General features: G+C 46.6%; 6 protein-coding genes across 14 annotated transcripts; 2 read left to right on the top strand and 4 right to left on the bottom strand.

Annotated features, from left to right (window-relative positions):
• Positions 1-431: 431 nt before the first annotated feature.
• Positions 432-4,549, bottom strand: nell3 (NELL (neural EGFL like) family member 3). The gene is made up of 4 exons (XM_085939241.1): positions 4,051-4,549; positions 3,386-3,942; positions 2,954-3,020; positions 432-2,880 (listed from the first exon to the last, which is right to left on the bottom strand). Exons 1-4 carry the CDS (start codon positions 4,538-4,540, stop codon positions 1,343-1,345), a joined length of 2,652 nt encoding a protein of 883 aa, XP_085795367.1. The 5' UTR covers positions 4,541-4,549; the 3' UTR covers positions 432-1,342.
• Positions 4,550-6,474: 1,925 nt separating this feature from the next.
• On the top strand, positions 6,475-12,087 carry apbb1ip (amyloid beta (A4) precursor protein-binding, family B, member 1 interacting protein). Its single transcript, XM_085939251.1, has 13 exons — positions 6,475-6,786; positions 7,743-7,802; positions 7,937-8,027; positions 8,225-8,481; positions 8,717-8,794; positions 8,879-9,038; positions 9,272-9,393; positions 9,469-9,543; positions 9,656-9,799; positions 9,881-9,991; positions 10,112-10,210; positions 10,277-10,370; positions 10,447-12,087. Exons 2-13 carry the CDS (start codon positions 7,743-7,745, stop codon positions 11,301-11,303), a joined length of 2,148 nt encoding a protein of 715 aa, XP_085795377.1. The 5' UTR covers positions 6,475-6,786; the 3' UTR covers positions 11,304-12,087.
• Positions 12,088-13,233: 1,146 nt separating this feature from the next.
• On the top strand, positions 13,234-14,119 carry LOC147041607 (claudin-11-like). The gene is made up of 3 exons (XM_085939255.1): positions 13,234-13,459; positions 13,592-13,756; positions 13,836-14,119. The coding sequence occupies exons 1-3, from the start codon at positions 13,234-13,236 to the stop codon at positions 14,117-14,119; spliced, it is 675 nt and encodes a 224-aa protein (XP_085795381.1).
• Positions 14,120-14,565: 446 nt separating this feature from the next.
• On the bottom strand, positions 14,566-19,072 carry LOC147041606 (putative cationic amino acid transporter). 8 transcript variants are annotated; one of them, XM_085939243.1, is made up of 12 exons: positions 18,922-19,072; positions 18,736-18,802; positions 18,086-18,253; positions 17,866-17,967; positions 17,029-17,386; positions 16,680-16,916; positions 16,398-16,615; positions 16,177-16,323; positions 15,897-16,105; positions 15,571-15,806; positions 15,000-15,470; positions 14,566-14,897 (listed from the first exon to the last, which is right to left on the bottom strand). In XM_085939243.1, exons 5-12 carry the CDS (start codon positions 17,330-17,332, stop codon positions 14,566-14,568), a joined length of 2,154 nt encoding a protein of 717 aa, XP_085795369.1. In that variant the 5' UTR covers positions 17,333-17,386; positions 17,866-17,967; positions 18,086-18,253; positions 18,736-18,802; positions 18,922-19,072. The 8 variants fall into 8 exon arrangements, with proteins under 8 accessions (XP_085795369.1, XP_085795368.1, XP_085795373.1 ...); XM_085939242.1 differs by having other exon boundaries at positions 18,086-18,802; XM_085939247.1 differs by lacking the exon at positions 18,086-18,253.
• A 21-nt stretch (positions 19,073-19,093) lies between these two features.
• rpl22l1 (ribosomal protein L22-like 1) lies at positions 19,094-20,505 on the bottom strand. Its single transcript, XM_085939254.1, has 4 exons — positions 20,351-20,505; positions 19,671-19,784; positions 19,387-19,508; positions 19,094-19,299 (listed from the first exon to the last, which is right to left on the bottom strand). The coding sequence occupies exons 1-4, from the start codon at positions 20,357-20,359 to the stop codon at positions 19,155-19,157; spliced, it is 390 nt and encodes a 129-aa protein (XP_085795380.1). The 5' UTR covers positions 20,360-20,505; the 3' UTR covers positions 19,094-19,154.
• A 293-nt stretch (positions 20,506-20,798) lies between these two features.
• Positions 20,799-24,067, bottom strand: LOC147041604 (eukaryotic translation initiation factor 5A-1-like). Of its 2 annotated transcripts, none has more exons than XM_085939252.1 (5): positions 23,952-24,067; positions 22,402-22,589; positions 22,201-22,305; positions 21,852-21,983; positions 20,799-21,775 (listed from the first exon to the last, which is right to left on the bottom strand). In XM_085939252.1, the coding sequence occupies exons 2-5, from the start codon at positions 22,567-22,569 to the stop codon at positions 21,710-21,712; spliced, it is 471 nt and encodes a 156-aa protein (XP_085795378.1). In that variant the 5' UTR covers positions 22,570-22,589; positions 23,952-24,067; the 3' UTR covers positions 20,799-21,709. The 2 variants fall into 2 exon arrangements, with proteins under 2 accessions (XP_085795378.1, XP_085795379.1); XM_085939253.1 differs by lacking the exon at positions 23,952-24,067 and adding an exon at positions 22,848-23,409.
• Positions 24,068-25,949: the final 1,882 nt, after the last annotated feature.

The following is a 25,949-nucleotide window of genomic DNA, read 5'->3' as shown; positions in this document are numbered from 1 at the left end:
AAAGAATGTAAAACTTTTGTCGACTACCTCCTTTTTGACATGATCGTTTCCAGTTTGCTGGTGTGAGATTGTCAACGTTTAAATAAGAGGCGGGTGGCGGTGGTGTCCAGATACCACCTACTCTGGAGGTGTGAGTAAGTCAGACTCCTCTGTGGCCTTTAACCTTTGGCTTCGGAAAGCTTTGCTTAATCTATGATGACATATGGCAAATGGAGTCTTTGTTTGAGGGTTTTAGCCATTCAAGTCTCAAGTCTAAAAAAAAAAAGAGAGACTTTCTTTCACCTCAAGCTCTCTGCACTCCTTTTGACACCCACTGCTTGCTTTCTAATTGCGTCCACATGTCGGGATGAGTCACGTCTGCGATTACGACTCGGAAAATAAGAGTCGTGATTAGCGTTCGGAAGGAACCACTGCGTGAACAGAGCTGTGCGAAAAATATACCGCTGCTTTTATTCTGGCCTTTCAAACACACACATGGGATGCAAAACACACAAAGGCATCCTGAACGTAGACGAAGAAGCTCATTTGCAGATTCCCTTAATGTGTTGCTCAACAACAAATATAAAATGTCAATATGCCTACAGGAACAAAATACATATTTGTCTCTTTTGTTGAAAATCAATGTTTCGGATCCTGCATAAAAAGATGGTTCACAAAAGAACCTATATACTCATGCACTTAAGCAATAATAATCATACATCAGAGCAAAAATATGATAGAGTACCCTGTCATATTCCATACCTTGCAAAACACAGACACTCACTCCGTGAGAGAATTTGGTCACTGCTCGACGAGCCAAAGTACGCCAGGGAAAACTCAACAAAGCAGCACTTTCACAGTAAATTATAAACAAAAAAAGGACATTGTAAAAACATGACAATACCCGCAAAGGTTGAGCGAAAACAACTTGGCAAGTACGGAATTTGGACACAATTCGAAGGACTCCCTGTTGAAACAGTTTGGAGTAAACAAGGATGGACGGCAGAGATAAGTTGCGTTGCCTGGAATGATAGAGCTAGCCAAGAAAGTGGATGTATTCGTGAAGGATTGTGGCAAGTAGAAAGATGTGATAAAACGTAGGGGCCTCAGAACAGAGCCTTGGGGTTCACCTGTGGTGACTGCGGATGGCTCGGAGTTGAAGGATTCAAGCGGAAGGAACTGAGTCGATAAATCTTAGGTGTAGAGTTCCCTTGGAGACATGAATAGGTTCACAGAGAACTGAAGAAGCGTCTTCAAAATCCAAGATGAGTCCCAGTTTCTTCAATTTGTGGAATATTAGGGCCTGGATCAATTCAGCTTTATTCTACTAGTAAGTCAACCTTGTGCAAAAAGAAAGCATGGCTCACGCGGCAACCCAAAGGATGGAGATGTTGGTGCCGCCCTCGTGGGAGATCTGGTTGATGCGTCCGCGGATGCAGTCCAGGGTGCTGTAGACGGTGGTCCCATTGTAGACCTGGAAGGAGGCCCTCAGGCCCACGCTGGCCCACTCGCTGCCCTCCGGTATGTGTCCCGAAATCTGCTGAGCCACGGGACCAGATAGCCTCCCCGAACCTAGACCCGGACTACCAGCCTGCTGGAGGGTCACCTTCAAGATGTTACATGAGTGGATGAGTCTCAGGTTTAAGGCGATGTTAACGGTCCCAGCTTCCAGGAACACAAAGTTCTTGCGGTTGTTTGCTTCGCCGTCCAGGCGAATCTGCGATGAGTCTGGAGAGATCTGCTGGAAGGCGAGTGGCTTGTTGCGGACGGCGCCGAGAGGGAGGCCTACCTTGGCCACCGTGGCTGTCAACGAGGAAGAGACAGCTGAGGGGATCCAGACCAGGCTGAGCATGCTGATGCCGGTGCCGTCCCCAAAGTAGCGGACGTTACACTGCGGCGGCGGCGTGATCTCGAAGCTGAGCGTGTCGCCGCCACCCACGGCCACGGCGCCCGCCAGCGTGATGGAAGTGTCCCTGTAGTTCACGCCTGTCTTGAAGGCCCGCATGACCTCCTGACCTGTGCCATTGCGGCTCGTGTAGGCGAGGAGGAATAAGCCTTCGCGAACGCAAGTGTGCCCCATGGCGTAGAGTGCCTGCTGGAGGACAAACTTGACCACACCGCTCTCCGTGAAGCGCACGCCGCGATTGTCGTGCGTCAAACCTATCACGTAAGGGTCTGACAAAGAGCGCACGCGAAATGTCGGGCGGTAGCTGGACTGGTAGTGAGCTAGCAGCGTCATCTCGGCGGTCATGGCCACGGCACCCGTGTCATGCGACAACCAGAGCAAGCTGAAGGTAGGCGCCGACATGTCGTAGACGTGGAGGTCTTTGCTCCGGTTGCAGTGCTGGTTGGGGCTCCTCAGAAGAAGACTCAGGGTGTCGCTGGGCTCCACCTCCACCCCGGCGCTGATGCTCACACCTTGGAAGTACTTGCCTTCAGGCTGCTCCACACGCACCCCACTGATTTCCCGACCCTCCTCTTCCTGGCTGGCGTTGAACCTCAAACCCAGCTGAAGGAAGTTCCTGCAGCTGTGCTTCATGGCAAAGTTGTGGTCCAGCCACAGCAGCCCGTGCTGCAGTACTGTCACCAGGCCGCCATCGCTGGACACAAGATCACTGTGCTCTTTGCCTCGCAGGTTCAGCTGAAGCCCAGTGAAGATCTGACTTTCAGAGTTCCCGCAAGAGGGGACGGTGACGCTGGCGCTCCAGGAGGAGGAGAGACGAGCCCCCGAGGCGGAGCCACAGATAGAGTCGGTGACTGTCGTGCAAGGGACGGCCACGGCATCGCCTTCGCAATCAGAGCAGGCCTGACATTCCTGGAGCTCTTGGTTGTAGAAGTAGTCGGGACCGCACAAGCCTGTCTCCGCTTCTCTCTGAGACGCACCCAGACACCGGAAGCCTCCTGAGTGGACAGGAGAAAGATAGCATCAAGTCATCAGAAAACAGTTGCTGGTGATTGAGGGCAGTACACAAACCTGGAGTGTTGAGACACTTGACACGCTCCCCGCAGATGTTTGCTAGCTCAAAACATTCATCTCGATCCTGTGAAGCAAACCGTGAAGAGTCGGTATTACCAAGAGGGACACAAATGTTGAAGTCTTATTTATTTCCATGACTTCTGAACTTCACTAAGGAAACTGTTGGTATGCAACGTTTGTTTTCAAACCTGGAAAACTGGCCGACTATTTTTTTCTCGAGGGAAATTCCCACTTGGAAGGGGCAAAACTTTGTCGCTTGAATCAAAACTAAACTTAGGCTCTGAAACTAGTGCCAAACCACAACAAGACTGAGCCAACTATTTTCATTCTTTCAACTTGATTGTGTGTCGGGCAGAAACAACGTCAATTGACCGCTAACAGACATACGTTATTTTTAAAGACTTGCTGGAATTTTGTCTTGAAGGTTACCTGGCACATGGTGTCCATGGTGGGTGAGCACTGTGAAATGAGGAAAAATCCCGGTGGACACGTGGTGCACTTGTGGCACTGTGGCGGATCACTCTGGAAGTTGCAGTAGTGGTTCGGCTGGCAGGCAGAGGGGCACCCCCCCATCAGCAGCTGAGGCAAATTAGCTTCTCCGACTACGTCCATCACCTTCGCGTCCGTGTCCATCTTATGGACGCCGTTGCGCAGATGACGGCGGTCCTGATTTTGGAGGTCCGAGAGGTGGCTCTGGAAGTAGCTCTGCAGTTCCCCCTGCAGACCCTGGAAGGACGCCTGCTTGAGCACGTCCGCCAGGAGGCCATACTGGACCTTGACTGTGCCCATCTGCTCGTACATATGATGGTGTTGTGTCAAGATGTCGCGCTGCTGCGACAGGAGCGCCTCCTGCTGGTCGGCCAGTTTCTGCTGCAGCTCGCTGATGAGCACTTGCTGCGCCCGCAGAGCCTCCACCAGCTTCTCCTGACCCTTGGCCAACTGAAGGTGGAGGATCAGGGCGTCCTCTGAAGGAACTTCATTTTCTCCTGGAGAAAGAATCATCGTGTAAGGAGGGCTGTTAAATGACATCTTCTTTTTGTACATTTTGTAAAGAGAAACTGAAATATTGCATGAATTGAAAAGTCAATGCTGACCTGGTTTGACGTCACAGGTGAGCTGGAGCCCCAGGGGCGCACCACCGAGTTCTGAAGACGGGGAGCCAAACTCGGGGAAGTCCCCCAGGAACTGCGCAGCTTGGTCAGCCAGATGAACCAGAGGGAGCTGCTCGGCTCCAGGGGACGGCGGGGAGCTCTCCTTGGGGCGCCCTTTGGATCTGTTGATCCGCAAAGGGAGTCTGCACTCTAACCCTTTGCAGTTCCGCGTTTGGTTTCTTGACTCGGGCACCCTTGCGCAGTCACCGTCGGTGCACAAAGGGACGCCTTCTGCGGTGGTGCTTCTCAGACGGGGAGATCCCATGGAGGGGGTGTGACGGGAATGTCTGTTCGACCTGCCTGAGGGACAGTGGTCGCCGGTGCACGGTCGCGGGTCTCCGGTGCTAGAACCCGAGCAGTGAGCCCCCGTGCACCAGTTAGCGCGCACAGATGCAAGGACCAGGAGCAACAGCACCGATGATGTCAACAACATCTTGCCTTCTATAATAGTGATATGGATTGACGAGGATGAATAAATCTGTATGATAATATTTAGATATGTTGGTGATGTTTGATTGGTTGTCTTTAAATCACCAACTGTCCCTTTTTACTCCAAGACAAATTTCTCCTGAGCGAGACAAATGAAAAGAAACCCTAGGAACCTTTGTTCCGCAACAACAACAACAACAACAACAAAACAGCACAATGGCTTCAAAAAGAAGCAAAACTCGACTCTGACCTGTTTTTTTGTTCTTTACCGTCTTGTCCAGTTTTTGTTTAAAGTGCGAAGTGTGAAATATAACATCCCGCGCACATGCCATCCATCCAGCCAGCCCGCCAGAGCCCCTCTGAGCTGTCTGGATGTGATGATGGCATTCCTGGAGTTTAATTAGCATCAGGTTTCACGGCGTCTGTTAACCCTTCGCTGGAGGGGGAGTAGACTCGATTCATATAAATGACATCACATTACGTACATTACAGAGACTAGCTGACAATGAATTTCAGTCATTTCATTAGCTACAGGTTGTTACTACTTGGCGCTAACTATCCTTAATAGCAAATTGGGGGGCTATACCGCTAACTAGCTAAACTGATTTGCGCTAACAAGCAAAGACAGAGTGAAGCGCTAGCTTAAGAAAATTAGCTTTGGTAGACAAACAACAAAAAGAGTTGAAGTGCATATTTCTTGCTAGCTAACTAGAAAAGTCGATCATTTAAGGCCAGCGCTTGCTGTGTCTGTGTGACAGATGACTGTCACTTTCAATTTGACTCACTTGTTGACTTTCCTGTGACCTTTGCCCCCCCCCTCCTCCCCGACTTCTTGCCTTTTTGAGCAGCCTCTGAATGTTGAGACAGCTGCTGGTCCTCAAACCCCACCAGTCACCAGCGTGTTGTCAACACCTACAGATACACGTCAAACTATGGCACGAGGCAGGGACGCAAAAGAACTTTTGGGACTTCAAGAAATTCCGCTTAAGATGTTTTTTTTTTGTTTTTTTTAGAAAGTACTTCCCTCCCCCACATTTATCATGCCGGATATATTTCAGAGCCACCCATCCTTGATATATAAAACCATTTTAAAGAACGTTTTACAACTCCCAAGTGCTTTAAATACAATTAAACCCATTATTCTCTTGAGCATCTGTTTTTATGCTCACTGTCAAGAAACGGGAGACTAGCCTATAACGTTACTTTGAGGAAACTAAAGATGCTATTCCAAATAAGGTATGCCCGGTTCCAGTTGGTTATTTTTCAATTCCATTTGAAGTTTATTGGAAAGCTGATTTAAGACAACAATGAGATTAAACACAAAATGTTCAACCAGACCAATAAATGGGAGGACTGATGTCCGTGTTTCACATCACACTCTGACAAAATGTCATATTGTCTCGCAAGCTCCCCAATGCTTTTGCCATTAGCGGCCCCTTTTTATTTCCTTGAAAGCAAACTAAAAATTCTTTTCCAGGTGCGGCTGGATTGAATGGTTCTTGAAGCATGAAGCTTGCCATCTGGCCTTCAAAAAAAAGTGCCAGTAGGTTGCTTTGGTTGGCTCCTTGAAAGTAACTAGTGCTTCGCTTCAAATGCTTCTAATTAATAAACCTGCTGAGCTAAAAAGAGATTTTATTGTTTGGACCACCCTCGCTGTGACATTTGCAGTCTGCCTCTGAGCATTTGTCAGGGTGTTAAATGGAGGAAATTCTGGCCGGACCGCCCTCGTTCATCCGGGCGACTTGAGAGGCCTTCGGCCTTTTTGTGGTTCAATCAAAGTAATAGAGTACAATATGCTGCAGGTGGAGCCTCGATAGCACATGCTAGCAAAGTTCCTCCTACGGTGCTAGCCGCGCCCCCTGCGTATTGGAAAATCTGTAGATTGTGCAAATCAATATTTGACTAAGGTCAATGATTAACAGTGACACTTGGCATTGTTGGTCTTGCTCTCTGAACAGTTGGTCGCGGGCCCAGACACGAGTGTTGTGAAAGTGTTGTGCAGGAATGCAGCGGCAGGTCTGGACGTGAACTTCCGCATTGGGCAGGAAAGAGGTTGTCAAAAAAAAAAAAAAAAAAAGAAGAAAGAAGCAGCAGATGAGCCAACGTTCGCTAACACACCCAAAAAACTGCTCGCCGCTATCTAACGGCCTTGTTTTGCTGGATAACGTTTTTTTTTTTGTGTCTATGAAACATTTTTCTTGAAGGATATTTTTATTTATATATTGTACACACACATACATATTGGAAAAGGTGAGTTAAAGTGATTTATTGTTCAGACTTTTAGCACTTCTGCTTTCTTTTACTGCCACAATTTTAAATTGATGACAGTGAATCAGTTGATGTCAAAACTAGATGGAAATAAAATCGGAGAGAATTTTCTATCAAAAGGTCCAAAAGGAAAGCCTTAGGGCATGACGTTGGTTTGAGTTTTTGAAGATGTATTGTCTATTGATGTCTGTCAGTGTGTGCACTACAATTGATTCCTGAAAATCAATCACAAAACTGCATGTTAAATTTATCATACATCACATTAAATAGTACGCTGAAATCATATTGAGCATATTTAATGCTATCTCACTGCTGCTTGTTGAAGAAGCAATTTGTTTTCTTTCGTGTTGTATTTTTGATAGCCAACGCGTTGCATATTTCTGAGCAGGAAGGTGGAAACAATGATAAAATCTGCGATACTAAAAAGTCATTTAGCTCACTGGCTGCAAGTGAAGGAAACGGACAAAAATATTAGGACACCGTCAGAAAGTGGAAAATTGGTAGAATAAAATTGAAATAGATACTTGAAAAAGAGAGAGAAGAGACAATCAAATATTTGTAGGTTGTTTTTTTTTTCGCACCACTAGCTTGATGCTGATGTCATTTCCTTTAGATTTACAACATAGCGAACACTAAAGTACGACCACTTCCTCTTCGCAGAGGTGACGAACCTTTGGTGTGAAATGCTCGCTAAACTAAAGGCGTATGTACCCGTGAGAATTTGAAAAGGACTGTGTATGCTTGAGATAGAAACTTTGGCTTCTTCTCAAGTAAAAGTGACAGCAAGACCAAACAAGCCTGTAACGAAGAAAAACAGGGCCGCAGGTCATTAAAAACAACTAACATGCAAGGCTGTTTTATATCACTTGTCACAAAAAAATCTAAAATACATCATATTTGGCCTTTCTGCCAACTTTTTCCTGATTGGTCTATGACAGATGGACGACATTGACGCCATGTTCAGCGAAATGCTGGGTGAGATGGACCTCCTGACACAGGTGAGTCCCGCCCCCCCCCCCCCGTCACCATGACGATAGCAAATGAGTTAAAAAAAAAAAGTGCCATGGAACGCTTGAGCGCGTTCGAATTGTGTTGCGTAATCACTCACGAACTGCTTTTCTCCCCCTGGCAGAGTCTGGGACAAGAAACTGTGCCGACCCCTCCGTCTCCACCCAAACCCGAGCAGGAAGTCAACCCCTCCATGGACTTCACGGACTTCAATGGTGACGTCGTGTTCATTGTGGTTCTGTATTTGTTCACCTGCATAACGTCGGCATGACAAAAAAAAAACAGCAAATGTGTGGCAGGCGTACTGATTAAACAGATAATAATAATAATAAAAGGTTAACTGAGGTCGGTTCCTGAATCACAATAGGTGGTGGATATTATATGTGAAACATCTGCTGTGACTTCCAACCAGTCTCCCTGAATGAACTGGAGGACGTTGATTTGGATGCCCTGATGGCCGACCTGGTGGCCGACCTCAACGCCACAGAGGAGAAGTTAGCAGCCCAGGTTGAGCCTCTGAAGGAGCCTCAACCTGAGCCTCCGCCGCCCCCGATCGCCCGCCCGCCCTCCTCCAGCCTGTCGATCTCCAGCGACTCGTCCGCCACCTCCTCCTCATCCACCGGCTCCGTATTGCCGCCTCCACCCCCGCAATCGAGCAAACCTTCGATGGTGAGTCCGCAATAGCTTATGCTTTTTTTTATGTGTTTTATTTACATTGCCAACCAAGGGTAAATAGATCTTTGACGTCTAGATCCGTCAATGGCAGTGAATGACTTCATGAGATCCAGTAGAACTGTTCCATTCATGCTAATTTGATGAAAAATTTGATTTTTAACTAGGACTGGTTGGGGTTTTACATTAGGTTCATATATTACTGTATGATTGTGTTTTGGTGGCTCCATAGGAGGAGATTGAGGCCCAGATCAAGGCTGACAAAATCAAGCTGGCTCTGGAGAAGCTTAAAGAAGCTAAAGTCAAAAAGGTGAAACAAGCACTTAAGTCAAACATTATATAGATAGATAGATATAAAAATGTTTAGTTTGGTTGCTTAGTTTGTGTGCTTTAGCTAGTGGTGAAGGTGCGCATGAACGACGGCAGCTCCAAAACCTTGATGGTGGACGAGAGGCAGAACGTGAGAGAAGTATTGGACAACCTCTTTGAGAAGACATACTGCGACTGCAACGTGGACTGGAGCCTGTGCGAGACCAACGCAGAACTGCAGCTCGGTCAGAAGATTATACGGTCCTATTAGCGCTAACGCTAGCTATAGCTATTTTTTGATGCTTCCACAAGCAGGTGAAAAGAAAATGAGGAAATGAGAGTTTCCGTCTTGCCCGCATGATTGTTAAATTTAGCTAAGATGACGTGTTACGTTGACCATAGCATGGTCGGAAAACTTTGGTCCTTGAAGGGAACGTTTTAGTTGTCACCCCTGATTGAAATGCTTTTGTGGCGCTAGAGAGGACTTTTGAAGACCATGAAAATCTGGTTGAGCCTCTACTGGCCTGGAGCAGGGACAGCGAGAACCAGATCCTCTTCCAGGAGAGCCCAGACAAGTACGAAGTCTTCAAAAACCCTCAGGTCGGTTCAATCGATCGATGGAGCGAGTAGATTGCGCCATCTCTCTTGTTTCGACTGAGTCTCCTCTGTGTGTAGAAATTCTACTTGTGGAAGAAGGACAAGAAAGCTTTGAAAGACATGAAGGACAAAGACAAGGAGATCTTGATCAAGGTGCACTCTTCTCATTTTGACCGCAATTAGAAGCTCGGAATGTATTCTTTTCACTCTGAGATTTTTACGAGTATATTCTTGACCCAAAACGGACATTCGTCACCCTTCCCAGGAGAACTTCTGTGGAACATCCATCATGGTGCCTGACCTAGAGGGCGTGCTGCACCTCAAAGAGGACGGCAAGAAGTCGTGGAAGCCCCGCCTCTTCCAGCTCAGAGCCTCCGGGATTTATTACGTGCCCAAAGGCAAGACCAAGGTCAGGGTTTGAAATCGATGAATCGAGTACCCCAGGAGGGATTTTGATAACATTTGATTAGCTGTTGTCTTTTCTTCTCAGTCGTCTCGTGACCTGGTGTGCTTCGTGCAGTTTGACAACGTCAACGTTTACTATGGAAAAGACTTCAGAGCTAAATACAAAGCACCTAGTGACTTTTGCTTTGTGCTTAAAGTAAGGCGACATACTTGTGACAAAAAAATGTATTCCTGTTGGCTTGGCGAATTAAAAAGTATTGAGTCTTTTTTTTTTTTTCCTTCTAGTACTTTGTGTTAAGATTGTTTGCGTGTTTAGCATCCTCAGATCCAGAAGGACTCGGAGTACATCAAGTACTTGTGTTGCGACGACGCCTGGACTATGAACCTGTGGGTCACTGGAATCCGTATTGCAAAGGTATTTGTTTTTAGGATGATGTCATCATTATCGAAGTAATGAAACATGAAACGTTTGCCTTTGCAGTACGGCTCCAATTTGTATGAGAACTTCAAAACGGCCGAGAAGAGAGTGGCCATCGGTTCCACATGGGCCAGCTGCAGTGTTACGTCAAGCCAAAGTAAACACGAGCAAACACACACGTGTGCAAAAAATGTGCACGGGGTCACCTTTCAAAGTGTTTTGTGTGTTCACAGACAAATTTGAAAGCCAGGTCGCTAACGGACACGCAAACAACATACCACCCGCACCGCCTCCTCCCCCACTAGGCGGAAAACTCCCCCCACCGCCACTTGGGGGAACTCTCCCTCCACCACCTCCTCCACTAGGTGGAAACCTCCCCCCACCGCCTCCCCCACTTGGGGGAACTCTCCCCCCACCACCTCCCCAATTAGGTGGAGCCCTTCCTCCACCACCTCCACCACTAGGAGGAGCACTCCCCCCTGCGCCTCCACCTCCACCAGCTCCTAACCTCGGCTTCCCTTGTCCTCCTCCTCCTCCTCTCCAAGCCAAATCTTCTCCCAAACCCGTCCATCAACCGCGACGTCTACCGACCAACTTCCCGCCGCCTCCCCCTGCCGAAGATGACCTTCCCCCTCCCCCTCCGCCACCCGTCGATGACTCCCCGCCGGACTTCCTCCCGCCGCCTCCTCCGGCCTCCAATTTTGGCTCACTACCACCTCCTCCGCCACCCGTGAAGACCCTACCACGTTCCCAGTCTAACAGGAAGACTCTACCCCCGCCTCCTCCAAGTTTCAAGACCACGAACCCGCCGCCACCACCTCCTGATCCAGGATTTTTACCACCTCCCCTCACGGGGGCGCCACCTCCGCCACCACCTCCTCCACCACCACCTCTTATAACGCCCTCCGCCGCCCTCCGAAAATCTCAGATGAGGCCTTCCGGGTCGGTGAAGAAGATGCCACCGCCTCCGCCTAAGAGAACTACACCTTCTCTTCCTGGGGGTGGAGGTGGGGGAGATGGAGGTGGTGGAGGCGACTTCATGTCTGAACTTATGCGTGCCATGCAGAAGAAGCGTGACCCCATTAATTAAGTTTACAATTTGGGTTCAGCCGTTTAGCACTTGAAGCCAACCATGTTTGCAAGATGTGTATATAATCCGGCGACAGGTTTACAGGGGTGTAATTAGGCTTTAAAAACAAATGCTGAATCTAAAAAAAAAAAAAAATTGTAAATAACAATATATTTCAGTGATGAATAAAAAAAAAACGTGGAATAACTATTGGTACTGGCATGAGTCAAAGCATGACATTTTGGGTAAGTACCCCCCCCAAAATATGAGAATACTACTAAAAAAAAATACAAAAATATTAGAATAACTAAATTATGAAAAAAATCTATGTACTATATACATTTATATATATTATGTATTTGTGTATATAAATTGATGCCAAATATAAATAAATATATATATATATAATAAGTTTTAATAAATTTTAATATAAAAATATTAATATTACATTATCAATATATAACCAGACATAGAACTCTTTTTAAAAGTATACATACATAAAATTATAAAAATGACAAAATAGTTGAACAATTCTTTTCGGCCAATGATCATTTGACACGTAAGTATTTTTTTGTGGGGTGGTAAATCAAAGTCAAAGTCAGCTTTATTGTCAATTTCTTCACGTTAAGACACACAAAGAGATCGAAATTACGTTTCCCACCGTCCCAGGGTGACTAGACAGAATTGTAAATTTGTGAAAAAGTAATCATCAACAGCCTGAATCTAATAAGGTGTAAATAAAATATGTTATGTTGTAGGTATATTTTTTTTGCAGGGCCAGTGAAGAAAAAAAAGGGGGGGTGACAGGATTCCGACTTTTTTTCTAACAATTCTGTCTTGAAAGTGGGAATTCCCCCTTTAAATTGAGAATCCCCACTTTCTGACTTTCAAGTCAGAATTCTGACTTTATTCTCAGGATTCTGACTTTGAAGTGAGAATTCCCACTTTAAAGTCAGAATTCTGAGGAAAAAAAAGGCAGAATCCTGTCACCAGCAATGTTTTGTCTGCCTTGCCCGAATTGTTTGAAAAGGCTGCCTCAAGATGCCATACAGCAGCGCCTCCTTGTGGGCACAAACAACAACCAACTCCTTCACTTTTGAAAATACCTTTCACACCAACTATGGAAATTATCACTGGCCCTAATCCTCTTCCGTAAAGCCCAAACTGTCTCAGGCTTTTTTTTTTTTTTTTTTTTTAAGAAAATGTATCATGAGGCCAAAATGTCTAGTCACATTCTTGTTCCGCTTGTGTCCACACTAGTGAATGATGGACAACTCTCAGCTCAAGACTTCAAGAAGCCTTTGAAAACTTTTTTTTACTAGCTTTGACCCAGTCTCACCATCAGAGGCAAGACCAACATGCAAAACCGAATAAAAAGCAGCGTGTGGTACCTTTTGTAGATGTTGATCGTGAGATATTGAAGGTCAGCAGCATGTGAAGACACTTTCTTTGTGGAAACAGCTTCTGACTGCAGAACACACAAAACATTAAAAAAACAAACAAACAAACATGCATACAACAAAATAATTCACCTGTAAGTCTCACATCACGTCCACCGACTAAGCCAACCTTCTCCTGCAACTCCATCATGGCAGGTCACCGAATGGCTTTTAAATAAGAGCCAGGTTGTTGTAGTTTGCTTTGTGGCCAGCAGATGGCCGAAGGACACAGGTGAGCTGCTGGAAAGTTTTGCTGTGAATTTTCTTGAAGACATATTTTTCATGCCTAGCAGCATCTGGCTCATCTTTGGCTATGCATCTGCTTCAGATTTATTTTAGTGCGTCCACGTGACTGCTTGCACCTTTTGTGCGCCGCACCCATTAAAAGTCCACATCGTCTACCCCAGCGCACCCGTCCGCAACTCAGGCGTTTGATATTTCGGGAATACGAGTATTTACCTTCCATTTTGTGTACTTTTCAGCTTTCTTTTCAGCTTTTGGACTATCTTGTGATGTCTCCAGTGTGTCGGCAGGCGTGCGGCAGTTTGTCCAGCCTGGCGGGCTGGGTGTGCCTCATTGTCGCCACAGCGACCAACGACTGGGTGCGCACCTGCGACTACAGCGTGGCGACCTGCGTCCGGATGGACGAGCTGGGGTCGCGCGGCCTCTGGACAGAGTGCGTGATTGCGCCCGCGCTCTATCACTGCACCGCGCTCAACCAGATCCTCAATCTGCCCGGTAACCTGCACGACATTATATTTTAAAGTCGTCGTGACATCATCATGTCTAGTTTGTGTTTTTTTTTTTTTTTTTTTTAAGTCATTTGTGTAGACGCGTGTGTTCAAGTTGTGTGTTGTTTGCAAATATCAGCCCACGTACAGGGGTCCCGTGCCATGATGGTGTGCGCCTGCCTGTTGGGTCTTCCTGCCATGTTGTTGGTGCTCACGTCAACTTCCTGCGTGCGTCTGCCGCACGACTCTACCGCCAACAAGAAGAGGCGGGCCCGGGTGGGCGGAGGCCTCATACTTCTCATGGGTGAGGATATGTGTGTGAGTGGCGGTGTGATCTTTGTGTGAATGCGTGACCGTGTGTGTGTGTGTGTGTGTGTCCTTAGCTGTGCTGGGCCTGGCCTCCACCGTGTGGTTCCCGGTAGGCGTCCATCAGGAAAAGGGTCTGATGTCCTTTGGCTCGTCGCTGTACAGCGGATGGGCGGGAGTGGCACTCTGCTTCCTGGGCGGCGGTGTGGTCCTCTGTTGCCATGGTGATGTCGATCCCCGCGCCTTCTCCAGGGAGAGCAGCTTCTTCTACTCCAGACAACGAAGAGGAGGAAGAGAAGGAGGAGCCAGCGCTAGCATGGTGGATGTGCCTGCTAACCATGCCAAGAGCGCCCATGTGTGAGGGTGAAAATGTCTAAGAAGTAGAGCTGCACACAACATACAAAACATTACTTAGTCATGATGGGTGGGTGGATTGAATTTTTGAGGAAAACGTAAATTCGATATTGATTGAATCCATTTTGGAAGCAGGCTGTTGAAATTGGGAAGCCCTTGTAAATACTTTGCAGATGCGTTGCCGTTAAGTTCATACGTGACGACATATTAGCCTTTCTCTAATGTACTCTAAAATAAAGTTGTGCCACTTTTTGAAGTGATGTTTATTTTACCTGAGGAAAACAGCACAAGCACAACAACATCAACGCAGGGGAAAAACAAAGAATCTCAAACTCACCAAGAAAAACTGTCAAACACAAGCTGGAAACTGGATTGCCCTTGGCCACCGAACCTCGAATGGTACCAACCAGAGCTGCTGTGTGTGTGTGTGTGTGTGTGTGTGTTCTTGTGTTGTCAGTGGTTATATCCATCACCAAAGCTGCGATCGTTTGTCTGCCTCAGTCCGCCGTGGTCGCCACCTCCTCTCTGGTATCCAAAGTCGTCATCGTCCTCGCTCGGCCCCCTGTCGTACGCATGGTTTTGATAATGCGAGTCCCGCTCCTCGGGGGCGGTCCAGCCTTGGTAGGGTCCGTCGTCCCGCTCCCGTGGGTTGTCCCCGTCGGCGGAGAAGGTATCGTCCAGGTGGTCGTCGAAGCGTTGGTAGGAGCTGGCGTGGGCTTCCTCCTCGCGAGCGCTTACCTCCAGAGAGCTGTGCCACACGCCGTACAAAGCGTAGATCAGCAGGCCTGGCGACACGAGCGCAAAACGCAACTTGATGAGGGATAACGTACGAGTTGGATGGCGACACACAGATAGTAGAGAACGCAACGACGTCTTTGTGGACTCACCGATGGCGCACCAGATGGTGAAGCGCGCCCAAGTCAGCGGTGACAACTTGAGCATCAGGTAGCTGTTGACCAAAATGGCTGCCGCGGGAACAAAGGGAACGTAGGGTGCCATGTAGGCCAACGTCCGCCCGCTCTGAGGCTGCCGCACCACCGTGAGCAAAAGTCCAGCCAAGGTGGCCGCCAGCAGCGCCGCCGTCAGGCCCCAAACGACGGCGCCCGTCCCGGCGCCCTGCTCCACGCCAAAGATGACCGTGCTCCACAGCAGAAAGGAGAGGAAGAAGAAGGCCAGGGTACAGCGCGTCACCGTGCGACCGGTCCAGGCTGTGGGCCGCGCCGATGACGAGGGGACGCCAAGCCTGGCTAGCAGGTTCGGGTAATGCGCTCCCAGAAGCCTTTGCAGCGGTGACGCCGGACCCGTGTGGAAGTCGCCGGGCTCGCTTTCGCGGTCGGAAGGATCGCCAATGGAGGAGCCTGAAAAGAAGTTGTCTGACATGTCTTTGCTTATGCAACACAGGTTGCAAGATTGTGTTGATGCTTCATGATCCTGTGAGTTGATTCAAATGCAACCTACAGTCAACATCCGGGTGGTCTTTGCCAGGAAGACCCTCGCCTTCCGCGTCGTCGGGCTGGTAGCGCAGCAGCAGTACGCAAACGCTGACCAGCGTGTAGGCCAACAGCGTGCCGATGGACATCATCTCGATCAGGTCGCGCAGACTCACCAGCAGAGCCAGAAATGAAGCCAGAGTCCCGGAAACCACGCAAGCCGCCGCCGGCGTGTGCGTGAATGCCGACACGTGAGACAGGGACCTACGCGTACACGCGTGACGTCGGAGCGTTTCGGTCACGAGCGTGAGCGACGTTTGTTTGCTTGTGTCGGCGTGGAGCTGTTCCGCTAACCTGAATAAGAGTCCGTCTGAGGCCATGGCGTAGATGACTCGCGGCATCGGGAACAGCGATCCCAGCAGAGACACGCTGAGGCCGGCGATGGAACCCACCGCCACTGTGTACTTCCCCCACAGGAAGCCGTGCGCCGCGAACATTTCCATGAGAGGCGCCGAGCCGTCGATGAGGTCGTACGGAACCATCAGGGTCAGGATCACGCTCACCTGTCACACCAAATGTAGAAGTACGTTTACTAGAGTCTTTTAGAGTAACTGAGATACTTTTCCGTACTCACCGACACGTACGCACTAAGACAGGTGACGAGCGAGGCGGTGATGGCGTAGGGGATGGAGGTGTTGGGGTTCTGCGCCTCCTCTCCTGTCGTGGCGATAATGTCAAAGCCGATGAAGGCGTAAAAGCAGGTCGCCGCCCCCTGCATCACCTGAACGCCGAGCAAACGGTGCTCACGAGAAAATCCATCTTGTAATGACTATGGAACGAGTAACGACGACTCACCCCCGACCAGCCGTAGGGCAAGAACATGCCGCCCTCCCAGTTCTTGGCAGACAGGAAGAAAAGTCCCGCCATGATGATGAAGACCCAGACTACCATGTTGACCAGGTTCAGGACGTTGTTGAGGCCCACCGAGTTGCGTACGCCAAGGGCCACGATCAGGGTCACCAGCAGGACGATAAACATGGCCAGCAAGTCCGGGAACGTGTCCTCACCTTTGCCTGCAACAAAAAGAAACCAAAGGTTTTTGTGTACTGATCGCACCAAAGAACTGCAAGCACTGACCGAGTCCTTTGAGCGTGCCCAGGTGTGCGATCATGTAGTGACTGATGCTGTGATTGGCCAGCGAGTCAAACATGCTGCTGAGAGCCGACGCCCCCGCAGCCGTCCCGATCAGGTACTCCAGGATTAGGTTCCAGCCAATCAGGAAGGCCACAAACTCTCCGACCGTCACGTAGCTGTACGTGTACGCCGAGCCGGTCGTCTTCGGCACGCGGACGCCGAACTCTGCGTAGCACACACCTACGAGCATATCGGCCAATCAGAACGGCAAATTGCACAGCGACATCGCCGCCGTATGGGATTTTTTAAATCGTAATTGCTTTTCCAATTAAAACCAATGCTGCCGACTCACCTGACAAAACGGACGCCATGGCGGCGATGACGAAGGACAGGATGACACCCGGGCCGGCCACCGACTTGGCAACCAGCCCGGCGACCACGTACATGCCGGTGCCCACGCAGCTGCCCACCCCAAGCGACACCAGGTCCAGGGTGGTCAGCACCTTGGCCAGTCCCACCGCCGAGCCCCCCGCCAGCTCCGTTAGGTCTTCGTGGCCACCCCCGTGCGCCATGGCCCCCACCGGCTTGGTGCGCAGAAGCCGCGAGCAGGTGCGGTACCAGACATCCGCCCAGGACATCCGATGCAGCCACGACATGACGGCCACCAGCTGTGCTCACCGAAGATGTCACTTACTGGACGACGCCATCCTCTTGGCAAAAACACAGGCGGTAAAAATACTTCAAAAGAGGTACACTTTATGGTAGTAGAAAGAAAAAGTCTACACACCCCTGCTAAAATGCCAATTCAAATGATTACAGAACATTTTAAAGACATGAATGTGATCTGTAACGTATACAACTCAATTAGAAAACATGAAATGTTTTTATGATGGGAAATAAACGTGAACAACTGAGAAATTGCAGTTCCAAAAAGAAGTTGACAACATTTAAAGGGCATTGGAACAAAGCACGAATAAAGTTCTGGTGTTCTCGCGAGCTTTTCTAACATTGCTAACATGCTGTTAACATTGACAGCTAATTGGAAATGTTTATTATCATAATTGCCTCCTTCTGTCTTTCGGTCTCTTAATCCATTTATGTAGACGGCAGCAGAAACAAAACATTGTACAAAAGCGGCAGTAAAGGTATTTGCAAATAAATGAAAGTAATAGTAGTAAAGTGGTTTTACCTGATAATGTGCAGTGGAAAGATGGCAGGAATGACTGAATGAGAGGAAGGAGGTAAAGAAACCGTCATCTGTTCTCCTCAGCCAGCCGAGCGAGGCTCCTTTCTGAAACATTTATGAAGAGAGCGCAGATCAACTTTCACATCACAAAAGGCAAAAAAAAATTCACAACAATTCAAATGGACAAAACCTTTTTGAGCTTTATTTAATAAAAATCTCTCACTTGCTGATGTCATGTGACTTCTACACCTGAAAGCCAGAGCGTACATATCTTTGTTGTCTTTCAGTCATAGAAGGTAAGATTTTGCCTGTGTGGTGGCCAATTTATTCAATTTTATTGATTTGTTTGCGTACTGGTCGTAGTGGTGCTAGTAGTAGTGACGCTCCTCACCTAGTAATGAGACACAAAGAGTCAGATGACCGGCAGAGTTACATGACAGCTACAATGTGACAACACAGAGTGGCCTCCAGTAGTTCTTTCAATTAACAACTTGGAGAAAACTTTTGAATCCTTCAAAGCATCACAAATTCAGAATTTTTGCTCCCATTTCTGACAACTTCATGAATGGTAAACCTTTTTAAAAAAAAAACACATTATGACTGGACCATGCCTGTGTAGGTTACCCAAAAACAAGGAATGCAGACGACTTCCATGAGCTGCTAAAGTCGAAGCATTCCTAAAGCTGATAGACAACAGATGAGTGGGTCACATGACATTCACCCATTTCCAAAAAAACATCAGACCATCAAGAACCTCTCCTGTTTTTTACCTTGTCAATAAAAGTTGTTTTCAACTTGCAGGTATAACGATGATGATTCTTTTCAACACACTAAAATGTATTTTCTTACCAACAAAACAGTACTTTTACTCACATTAATTTGCAAACTCCACAGATTCAAGCACCACCTCAGAACTGAGGTATGTGTTGACAGTGCTGTCCTGTTGAATATATATTTATTTTATTGTATTTCTAACTTGTTTTATATTTAATCTACACACAAAAAAATAATGACCATGACATTCCTCTTAACGAGAACATGAACACTGAAAATATGCACCTTATCGCAAGACAAGTCGACCATCTTCATCTTTGGCGCCATCTAGTGACACTTCAGCATACTGCTAGATAGAGAGAAAATCAATTACAGCACTTCATCACAATTGTTCCAACTGATTAATAAACAAGAATAAAAGCATAAACAAAATGAATAAAAACACTGAAGAGTAATGTGGGGTTTTTTTTGTTTGTTTTTGTTCAGATTTATTGTCATGATAAAATGTAAGAGGACTCTTAGTCTTCTGCTTCAGACTCTTCGTCATCCTGGCTAATCTGGAAGTAGCGTAACTCGTACGTTTCCTTGTCGGAGGCTACCACTCTCAGCCAATCACGCAGATTGTTCTTTTTCAGGTACTTCTTCGTCAGGTACTTTAAATACCTGCAATGGGTCAGATGCAGATTTCAGTCCCAAAACACGTGACATGGAGGAAAAACAAAAGTGTGACAGTACTTTTGCATTTGATACCTTTTGGAAAACTGCTTGTCAGAGGTGACGTTGATTTTGTTCTTCATGCGGGCGACAGATACGACATTCCCAAGATTACCGGTCTTACCGTTGACCTTGATCTTCTCTTTCAAGAAGCTTTCCTATTGGGCAGAACACAGTGATACGCTAGGGAAGAGAACCCTAGCATATTGGGAGCTAGGGAAGGGCGCCCTAGTCCGCAAACCCCGTTAGCAGCCTGCTATTTAAAGAGCAAACAACAATAGTCAATATATTTTTCTTTTTTTTAAATTCAGACTGCTTACAAAATTGGAGGAGTCCATGATGCCATCCTCGACAGGGTGAGTCAGGTCCAGACTGAATTTCCAGCCAGGCCCCCTTTTGCTTTTTTTGCTGGCAAATTGCTTCTTCTGACGGATCTGTGGCGTCACATCGGAGAAGTCAGAAACATGAATGCTGTCACTTCTCATCTACTATTGAGATCTAGTTACAATTTATGAGTCAATATATGTCATGACGTATTGAAGAAGAAAAAAAGGTATTCACACACAATCCCATTCATTTGTGACATTTGTCTTGGTGACATTTTGATACCAAGTAATTATACTCTCCGGTTCGGTACGCAGACGAAGTACGTTTAAGAGATTCGGGAGGGACAAGAAACGTGTTTAAAGGCATTCGTGAAAGTTTGAAAGTGGACGTCAGTTGGTTAAAAGGGGTGTGATTATGCTATTGTACTAGTACTTTTAATTAGACAATTTGCCTTACATTTTTCATTTTTATATGTAATATTCTATGCTAGTAACACGTGCCGGCTAGCGCTGTCAAGGTAGTTTCTTTCTATGGTTAAAGTGAGTTCAAGGTCGCACTAAAATTAAACAGCAGCTTTCTATGTCATTAAATGCACTCTCAATTCGTGGACTTCCGTGTAAAACCGCGTAAACGTAAAAATGTATCTAAATGTGGCGGAGTAGCCTGGACTCACGGGTGCCATGTTGGACAGCAGGAACCGGAAAGGAAGAACAGGAAGTGACGCAGGGTGGGCTTGGCTACGCGCTTACCAATTATGGTCAATGTAACAAAAATAAACTTTTGAGATAACCAAGTTGTTTTATTATACCGACAGAGACCGTTCTGCCATTTTGCCCCCCAAATAATTTCCTTAAACATTTGAGGCACTAGATAACGTTTGAAAATTAAACATTTGACCTACAAAGATGACGTTTCAAATGTGACGTCAATTTCAAAGGTCGACGAAAAAAACCTGTCAATCATTAATTCCTACGAAGGCTCCATCCAGACCATTAGAATTTATGTAAACATTTATGACTCGAGTATCCTGAACTCATGTACAATTCTTTTGATCACTATTAAGTGAAATTACCTTTGACTGGGTAATAGTCATGCAGCAACAAGACACAAAAGTAGACATGTTCAGAGTTGATCCATTTGTTTCAATGTTTTATTTCAGCCATCTCCAGTCAGGTGACAAAGGCCTCGCGTGAACAAAAAGTTTGCGGCCACCACCCTCCCCAACCCGATTTTGAGTTCCTCAAACAGAAAGCTCATTGCAAAGCGCCTCCCACTTGTCTGAAGCTCACACTGCATTCAAATCGCACCTCTTGGATAACAAAACAAAAATAATAATCACTCGTTTAGTATTGGGAGGATGGCTGTTTGCACGCGAGCCTCACAGCATTCTGAGGGACAAAAATCACTCACGCGTCTATATTAAATGGTAGGAGGAGAGGTGAGGGGACTTCCTGGTTTTGGAATTTGCAGTGCTGGGGTGGAGCGAAAGCGGCCAGAAGTGCTCGCTGCTGCCGCCAACATCCCGTCAATGGAGAGGTTCGACGCCAGAGGGGCACCCCCCAAGCGGATCTAGTATCTACAGGGGCCCGCGCCTCATTCTACAAGATTTTATTCTAATGAATATTTCTAAAAACAAAATAAGATGCAAACGCTGAATCCCATTGTTGTTATTTCAACATTCAGGAATGTGAGCAACACTGTGAAGGTCAAAGGAAGCGGATGCACTGAACAGGTCATGGTTTTTTTTTTTTTTTTCTTTTGAAGTTGTTACCTAGAATTTCTTTACGTTACATTTTAGCCAGTTCAGCTGTTTCCTAAAAAGTTATCAACAAAACGCGAGCGATCGGGTAGAACTGCACTCAAAATATTTTCCGACAGCGATGAGAGAAAGCGAAACGAGAGGAAATCGAGAAACGACTTAAGCGTGATTGAGGTTGTCAGTGAAGGCCGACGCTTTGGTGACAGAACCAATGAGAATGCAAGAGACTGGTTGTGGGCGGTGCTTGTTGCCAGGGCTGCAAAGTCCGTCTCCTTATTTGTTGGCCAGGACCTTGGTAGCCACGGCGCATTCCTCCCCCATGGCAGACATGACGGTGACCTGCCAAATTAGCGAGGCGTGTGAGCTGTCATGTGAGGGGCTTGGGTGGGTGTCGCGTGCATCACGGAGAGCTCACCAGAAACTCATCGCCCGCCTCAAACTTGGACTCGATTTCCTTGCCGACTTCGTTGTCGGGGACGCGCAGGTCCTCGCGGATGTCGCCGTTGTCGGCCATCAAGCACATGAAGTTGTCGGTGATGTTGAGCAACTGAGGAGGGAACCAACGGCTGCTTTCAGGGTTATTGCCACAAACGCGATGTGATGCTTTTGGTGCCCTCTTGTGTATGTTGGTGCAAAGGACCGGCAAGCAATTGTATGATTAGCATAAATCATGAAAAGAAACGCATTAAGAGTTTGACATCGGTATTTTTAAATGTGGCGTTCCTAACTGGAATGAGCGCAGGGCGTGACCTCTGCAAACATACCTGATAGTCTAGCCTCTTGATAGAGGGGACATCCATGTTGTGGGTGGAGGGGCACATGTCTTCATACTTCTTCTGAGTGAAGATGTCGATGCCAGTCAGGTTAACCTGTGTACCAACAGAATTGATATTAGGTAAATAAGATCGGTATTTTTCAGATCATTGGCGCAAAAAAATAAAATAAAAACGGTGGATGGTCGTCACCTTGGCGTGACCGTGCTTTCCGGTCTTGGATGTGGACATCTCCACGATCTTGCAGGGACGCCCCTTGAGCACCACAAAGCCGTTCTTGCGCAGGGCCGAGCACTGCATAGGGTACGTGGCCGAGGCGCCGGACTCGACGGTCCCGAAGTCAAGCTCGGGATCTGACATGATGCAATGCTTTTGGGCTGCTGGAACGCAAATTAACCGTGTTAAATTAATTCTATATCAGATTCAAAGTACAATTACCTCCAATACTTTACTGGTAAATAAGTAGAGATGGTTTTACATCTTCAGAGAAATCAAATGTTATTTTGTTTAACTTTACTGAGCTTCAGAAAATATTTACAAGCACAATAAGTATACCACAAATTAATCAATACTACTGCTTAATAGCATTTGAGAAATAATAGCTCTTGATTATAATCTAACTAAAAGGTTCAATTTACCTGCGAGTTTATTGTCACTGTTTAACGTTTGCTTACTTCAACTTTTAACATGTGTCATACATACAAGTTAAAGCATCTGGAAAAGAGCCATAAGTGACTAAAACGACAACGACATGACGCCGACGTTCATGGAAAGCTTTGACTAAAGCGTTGATCAGTAGAAAAAAAGTACACCAAAAAAGAAAAAAAAAGACTTTTGGTGACAGTGAAACGTGTACGCGCTGACGACGTGCTCGCGTCAACACGAGGCTGCTTGCTCATCTAGCTTTTTGAAAACAAATGGCTGGAATAATATTGGCGTGGACAAAGTCCAACATTTAATTTGAGCGCTGAGCGAAATACAAGGACACATTTGACAAAGTTGCAACATTGGATGTCAACATGAAAAAAAGTTAGCAAATGCTAACATTGGTTAGCCGGCCCGTATTTTTCCTAATGATCCTCAAATCATCCCGTTGTCGAAACATATCACGAATCACATTTTATAGTGACATCGTGTCTTTAAAATATCCTCGGTCGCTTTCGGCGATTTTGGTAAGTGCCAGAAAAGCGCCATGAAAACGAGCTATGTGTCGGAATTAATCTTAAAAAAAAAAAAAAGCAAAACACACGCGGGCGCTTGAGTACCGTTATGTGAGTTAGCGACGCCATGCTAACAGTCGCTAGCCGCCTTAGCAGTCCATTCAATTAAATCGCCATTAAAAACCACAACGGCGACGGCTTAGAAAGTGCTCGGCGCGGAACAGGACCAGATGCCGAGCCGACCTGACCGCTTTTCTTCATAAACCGTCGATTTGAGGGAGTAAACGGGACCCAAGTACGACCGTTAGTCGATAGGATGACAAGCGACTTGTAGCGGCCGCGCCGCGGTGAACCGATGACGAAGGCCTCGTTGCCGCTGTGCTTTCATTAGAGCCTGACCGCCCGTGCGACACGACAGTCTCGAAACTAGCTCGAAACGCCGACAAAAGCGACCGCTGAGGCCGCCCAACCATCGCCCGACTCTGTTAGATCGGTTCCCGTCCGCCATCACCTGCACCGGAGACCGTTATTTTGTTTCATTTTCCCCCCTCGAGGCACAAACACGCGCCATGCCACACTTACCTTCCAAGGAAAAGAGGAGCGAAAGTGCGCATGCGTGACCAACTTACTGCAGCATCCGTACTAGAGCGGTGGAGGGAGGGGCCGTTTATCCGCGACGGGTTGCCAAGTTAGCGCCCATGTTGGGAACCAACCTGGCAACACAGCACAAGCGCATTCAAATATAACAGTCCCTTATTTCTCACGGGTGTTTCGTTCCATAATTTGCTGCGATTGGTGATTTTTTTGGGTATAATTTCTCTGAACCAAAATATTGTATGAAGAATTTGAGTCTTATGTTATCAACAAGATGCATTTGACTGTTTATCTTTAATCATTGCTGGGTTATTGTGCCAATTATGAGAAGAAAAACAAGAGATGTTGCTGCTGTACAAGAAGAGGACGTTTATTGTAGAATTCTAACATCACAGATGCGTGTCCTTAAATTGAGGTCGTCGTTTGATTCCAGTGATCCAGATGACGCAAAAACACACTCACATGCATGTCACTCATCTGTGCTCACACACGCACACAGTCACAGCTGTTCACAGTCTTGATACAAAAATTGAAATACAAATATCACAATAAAAACAGTGTGGATTTTTTTTTTGTGTGTGTTTACAAAGTGTTATAGTTGTTTTCTAATCTGTAGAAAGACACCTAAGCCTTGATCAACATTATTTTTTGTCTTTCTCTAGAACTCAAGAATAAGATATACAGTGTAACTATGTATATATATATATGGAGAGAGAAAGAGAGAAAGAGAAAGAGAGAGAAGTGAACTTCTTAAACATAATGGAAAAGGCTTCAGGTGGTCCATGTTGTCTTCTTCCACCTTTCACATACGTTCATTCGGTAGAAACAATGTTAAGTAAAACGTGAGCCTCTTGAAGGCTTAATACAAGCGCACAAAAACAAATGCTGGAAAATAAAAACATCCAGTTTGTGCTTATGGGGAGGGAGGCGGTGCCACACCTTTTTGTGGAATGGAAGTAAAACATCCCTTCCCAAAAAAAAAATCACAAATTCATTGGAACACCAATGAATAAATCATGTGACGTGTCTGACTCATTTCATTGTTACAATGTTTTACAGGTACGTTTTTATGGAGAGCCGTTTGAACGTTTATACCACATCCAAGGTCATTCATTAGTTATGGAATAAATGCTCAGCTGGATGTCCCAAGCATTTTTGCTTGGTAACCAAGAATGCATGTGGAGTTTCCTGAGTGAGTGACATCGGAGCAGTGGTGCGTTCAAGGACGCTGACGTCGGCAGCACTGCTACACACGCTGCCCCGGTTTTGGTGCACCATATGTTTGTTAAGCAACAGAGGTCTAGTGAAATGATCCAATGTGCTCAAATATCAGATTCTTCAGTTTAGCAAAGCTCCAGAAGTTAATTTAGCACGTTGCCAAACAGTGGTGTGCAAAGGAGGGAGGTCAGGGAAGGGGTTGGCGGCCCTTGGGCATCTCGTGTGCTTTGCACGTCACTGTAGACGGGATGGCAAACGGCAAGTTTCAAGTCTTGACTGTGAACATTGAGTACCTGTTCTATGACGTCACAATTGTGTGGTGTCCAAAAAAAAAAGAAGAAAAATGGCTGCGTTGTGATTTTTTTTTTGTTATGGTATGGCCCGAGATTGTCCGCTCAGCAATCATGCGGCATTCCCTACTAAAACATAAAACAAAGATGAACAACCTCATCGCTTAGCCTTTCTATTTGCTAGCTTAATGCTAACACTAAATAGCATATAGTGGAAAAAAAAAAAAAAAAGTAGCTCGGGAGGGATTCCCGACACAACCGGTGAGATGAGATGAACAATGTTGTGCAAAAAATCGAATGTGTGCAGATGTGCTGGGTAGCGTGCCGTGTCCTAAATAGAGATATTTACATCGTAGGATGGAGAATGGGGGGTTATCAATTCTGTTAGCAGCGTCACTTTTTTTTTTTTTAAATTACAATAAAAAAGTTCTTTGAATGAACCTCAAAAACTACTCGCTGTGGTTGTATTGGGGTCCGC

Source organism: Syngnathus leptorhynchus, chromosome 19 (assembly GCF_054491065.1).
Source record: "Syngnathus leptorhynchus isolate UIUO chromosome 19, UIUO_Slep, whole genome shotgun sequence".
NCBI lineage: Eukaryota > Metazoa > Chordata > Actinopteri > Syngnathiformes > Syngnathidae > Syngnathus > Syngnathus leptorhynchus.
The sequence above is the reverse complement of the archived record's forward strand: the minus strand, read 5'-3'. Positions and strand labels throughout refer to the sequence as shown.

Coding starts and splice junctions, on each gene's coding strand:
- LOC147041606 (XM_085939242.1), bottom strand. CDS start 17,332: ATGTCGTGGCTGCATCGGATGTCCTGGGCGGATGTCTGGTACCGCACC. Junction 15,471..15,570: donor AGACCACCCGGATGTTGACT/GTAGGTTGCATT, acceptor ACTTCTTTTCAG/GCTCCTCCATTGGCGATCCT. Junction 14,898..14,999: donor CACCATCTGGTGCGCCATCG/GTGAGTCCACAA, acceptor TCGTGTCGCCAG/GCCTGCTGATCTACGCTTTG.
- rpl22l1 (XM_085939254.1), bottom strand. Junction 19,509..19,670: donor TCATGGACTCCTCCAATTTT/GTAAGCAGTCTG, acceptor TCTGCCCAATAG/GAAAGCTTCTTGAAAGAGAA. Junction 19,300..19,386: donor GACAAGCAGTTTTCCAAAAG/GTATCAAATGCA, acceptor GACCCATTGCAG/GTATTTAAAGTACCTGACGA.
- LOC147041604 (XM_085939252.1), bottom strand. CDS start 22,569: ATGTCAGATCCCGAGCTTGACTTCGGGACCGTCGAGTCCGGCGCCTCG. Junction 22,306..22,401: donor GAAAGCACGGTCACGCCAAG/GTGACGACCATC, acceptor GTTGGTACACAG/GTTAACCTGACTGGCATCGA. Junction 21,776..21,851: donor AGGCGGGCGATGAGTTTCTG/GTGAGCTCTCCG, acceptor CTAATTTGGCAG/GTCACCGTCATGTCTGCCAT.
- nell3 (XM_085939241.1), bottom strand. CDS start 4,540: ATGTTGTTGACATCATCGGTGCTGTTGCTCCTGGTCCTTGCATCTGTG. Junction 3,943..4,050: donor CACCTGTGACGTCAAACCAG/GTCAGCATTGAC, acceptor TTCTTTCTCCAG/GAGAAAATGAAGTTCCTTCA. Junction 3,021..3,385: donor CCATGGACACCATGTGCCAG/GTAACCTTCAAG, acceptor TTTGCTTCACAG/GATCGAGATGAATGTTTTGA.
- LOC147041607 (XM_085939255.1), top strand. CDS start 13,234: ATGTCTCCAGTGTGTCGGCAGGCGTGCGGCAGTTTGTCCAGCCTGGCG. Junction 13,460..13,591: donor CCAGATCCTCAATCTGCCCG/GTAACCTGCACG, acceptor TGCAAATATCAG/CCCACGTACAGGGGTCCCGT. Junction 13,757..13,835: donor AGGCCTCATACTTCTCATGG/GTGAGGATATGT, acceptor GTGTGTCCTTAG/CTGTGCTGGGCCTGGCCTCC.
- apbb1ip (XM_085939251.1), top strand. CDS start 7,743: ATGGACGACATTGACGCCATGTTCAGCGAAATGCTGGGTGAGATGGAC. Junction 8,482..8,716: donor AATCGAGCAAACCTTCGATG/GTGAGTCCGCAA, acceptor GTGGCTCCATAG/GAGGAGATTGAGGCCCAGAT. Junction 9,992..10,111: donor ACTTTTGCTTTGTGCTTAAA/GTAAGGCGACAT, acceptor TTGCGTGTTTAG/CATCCTCAGATCCAGAAGGA.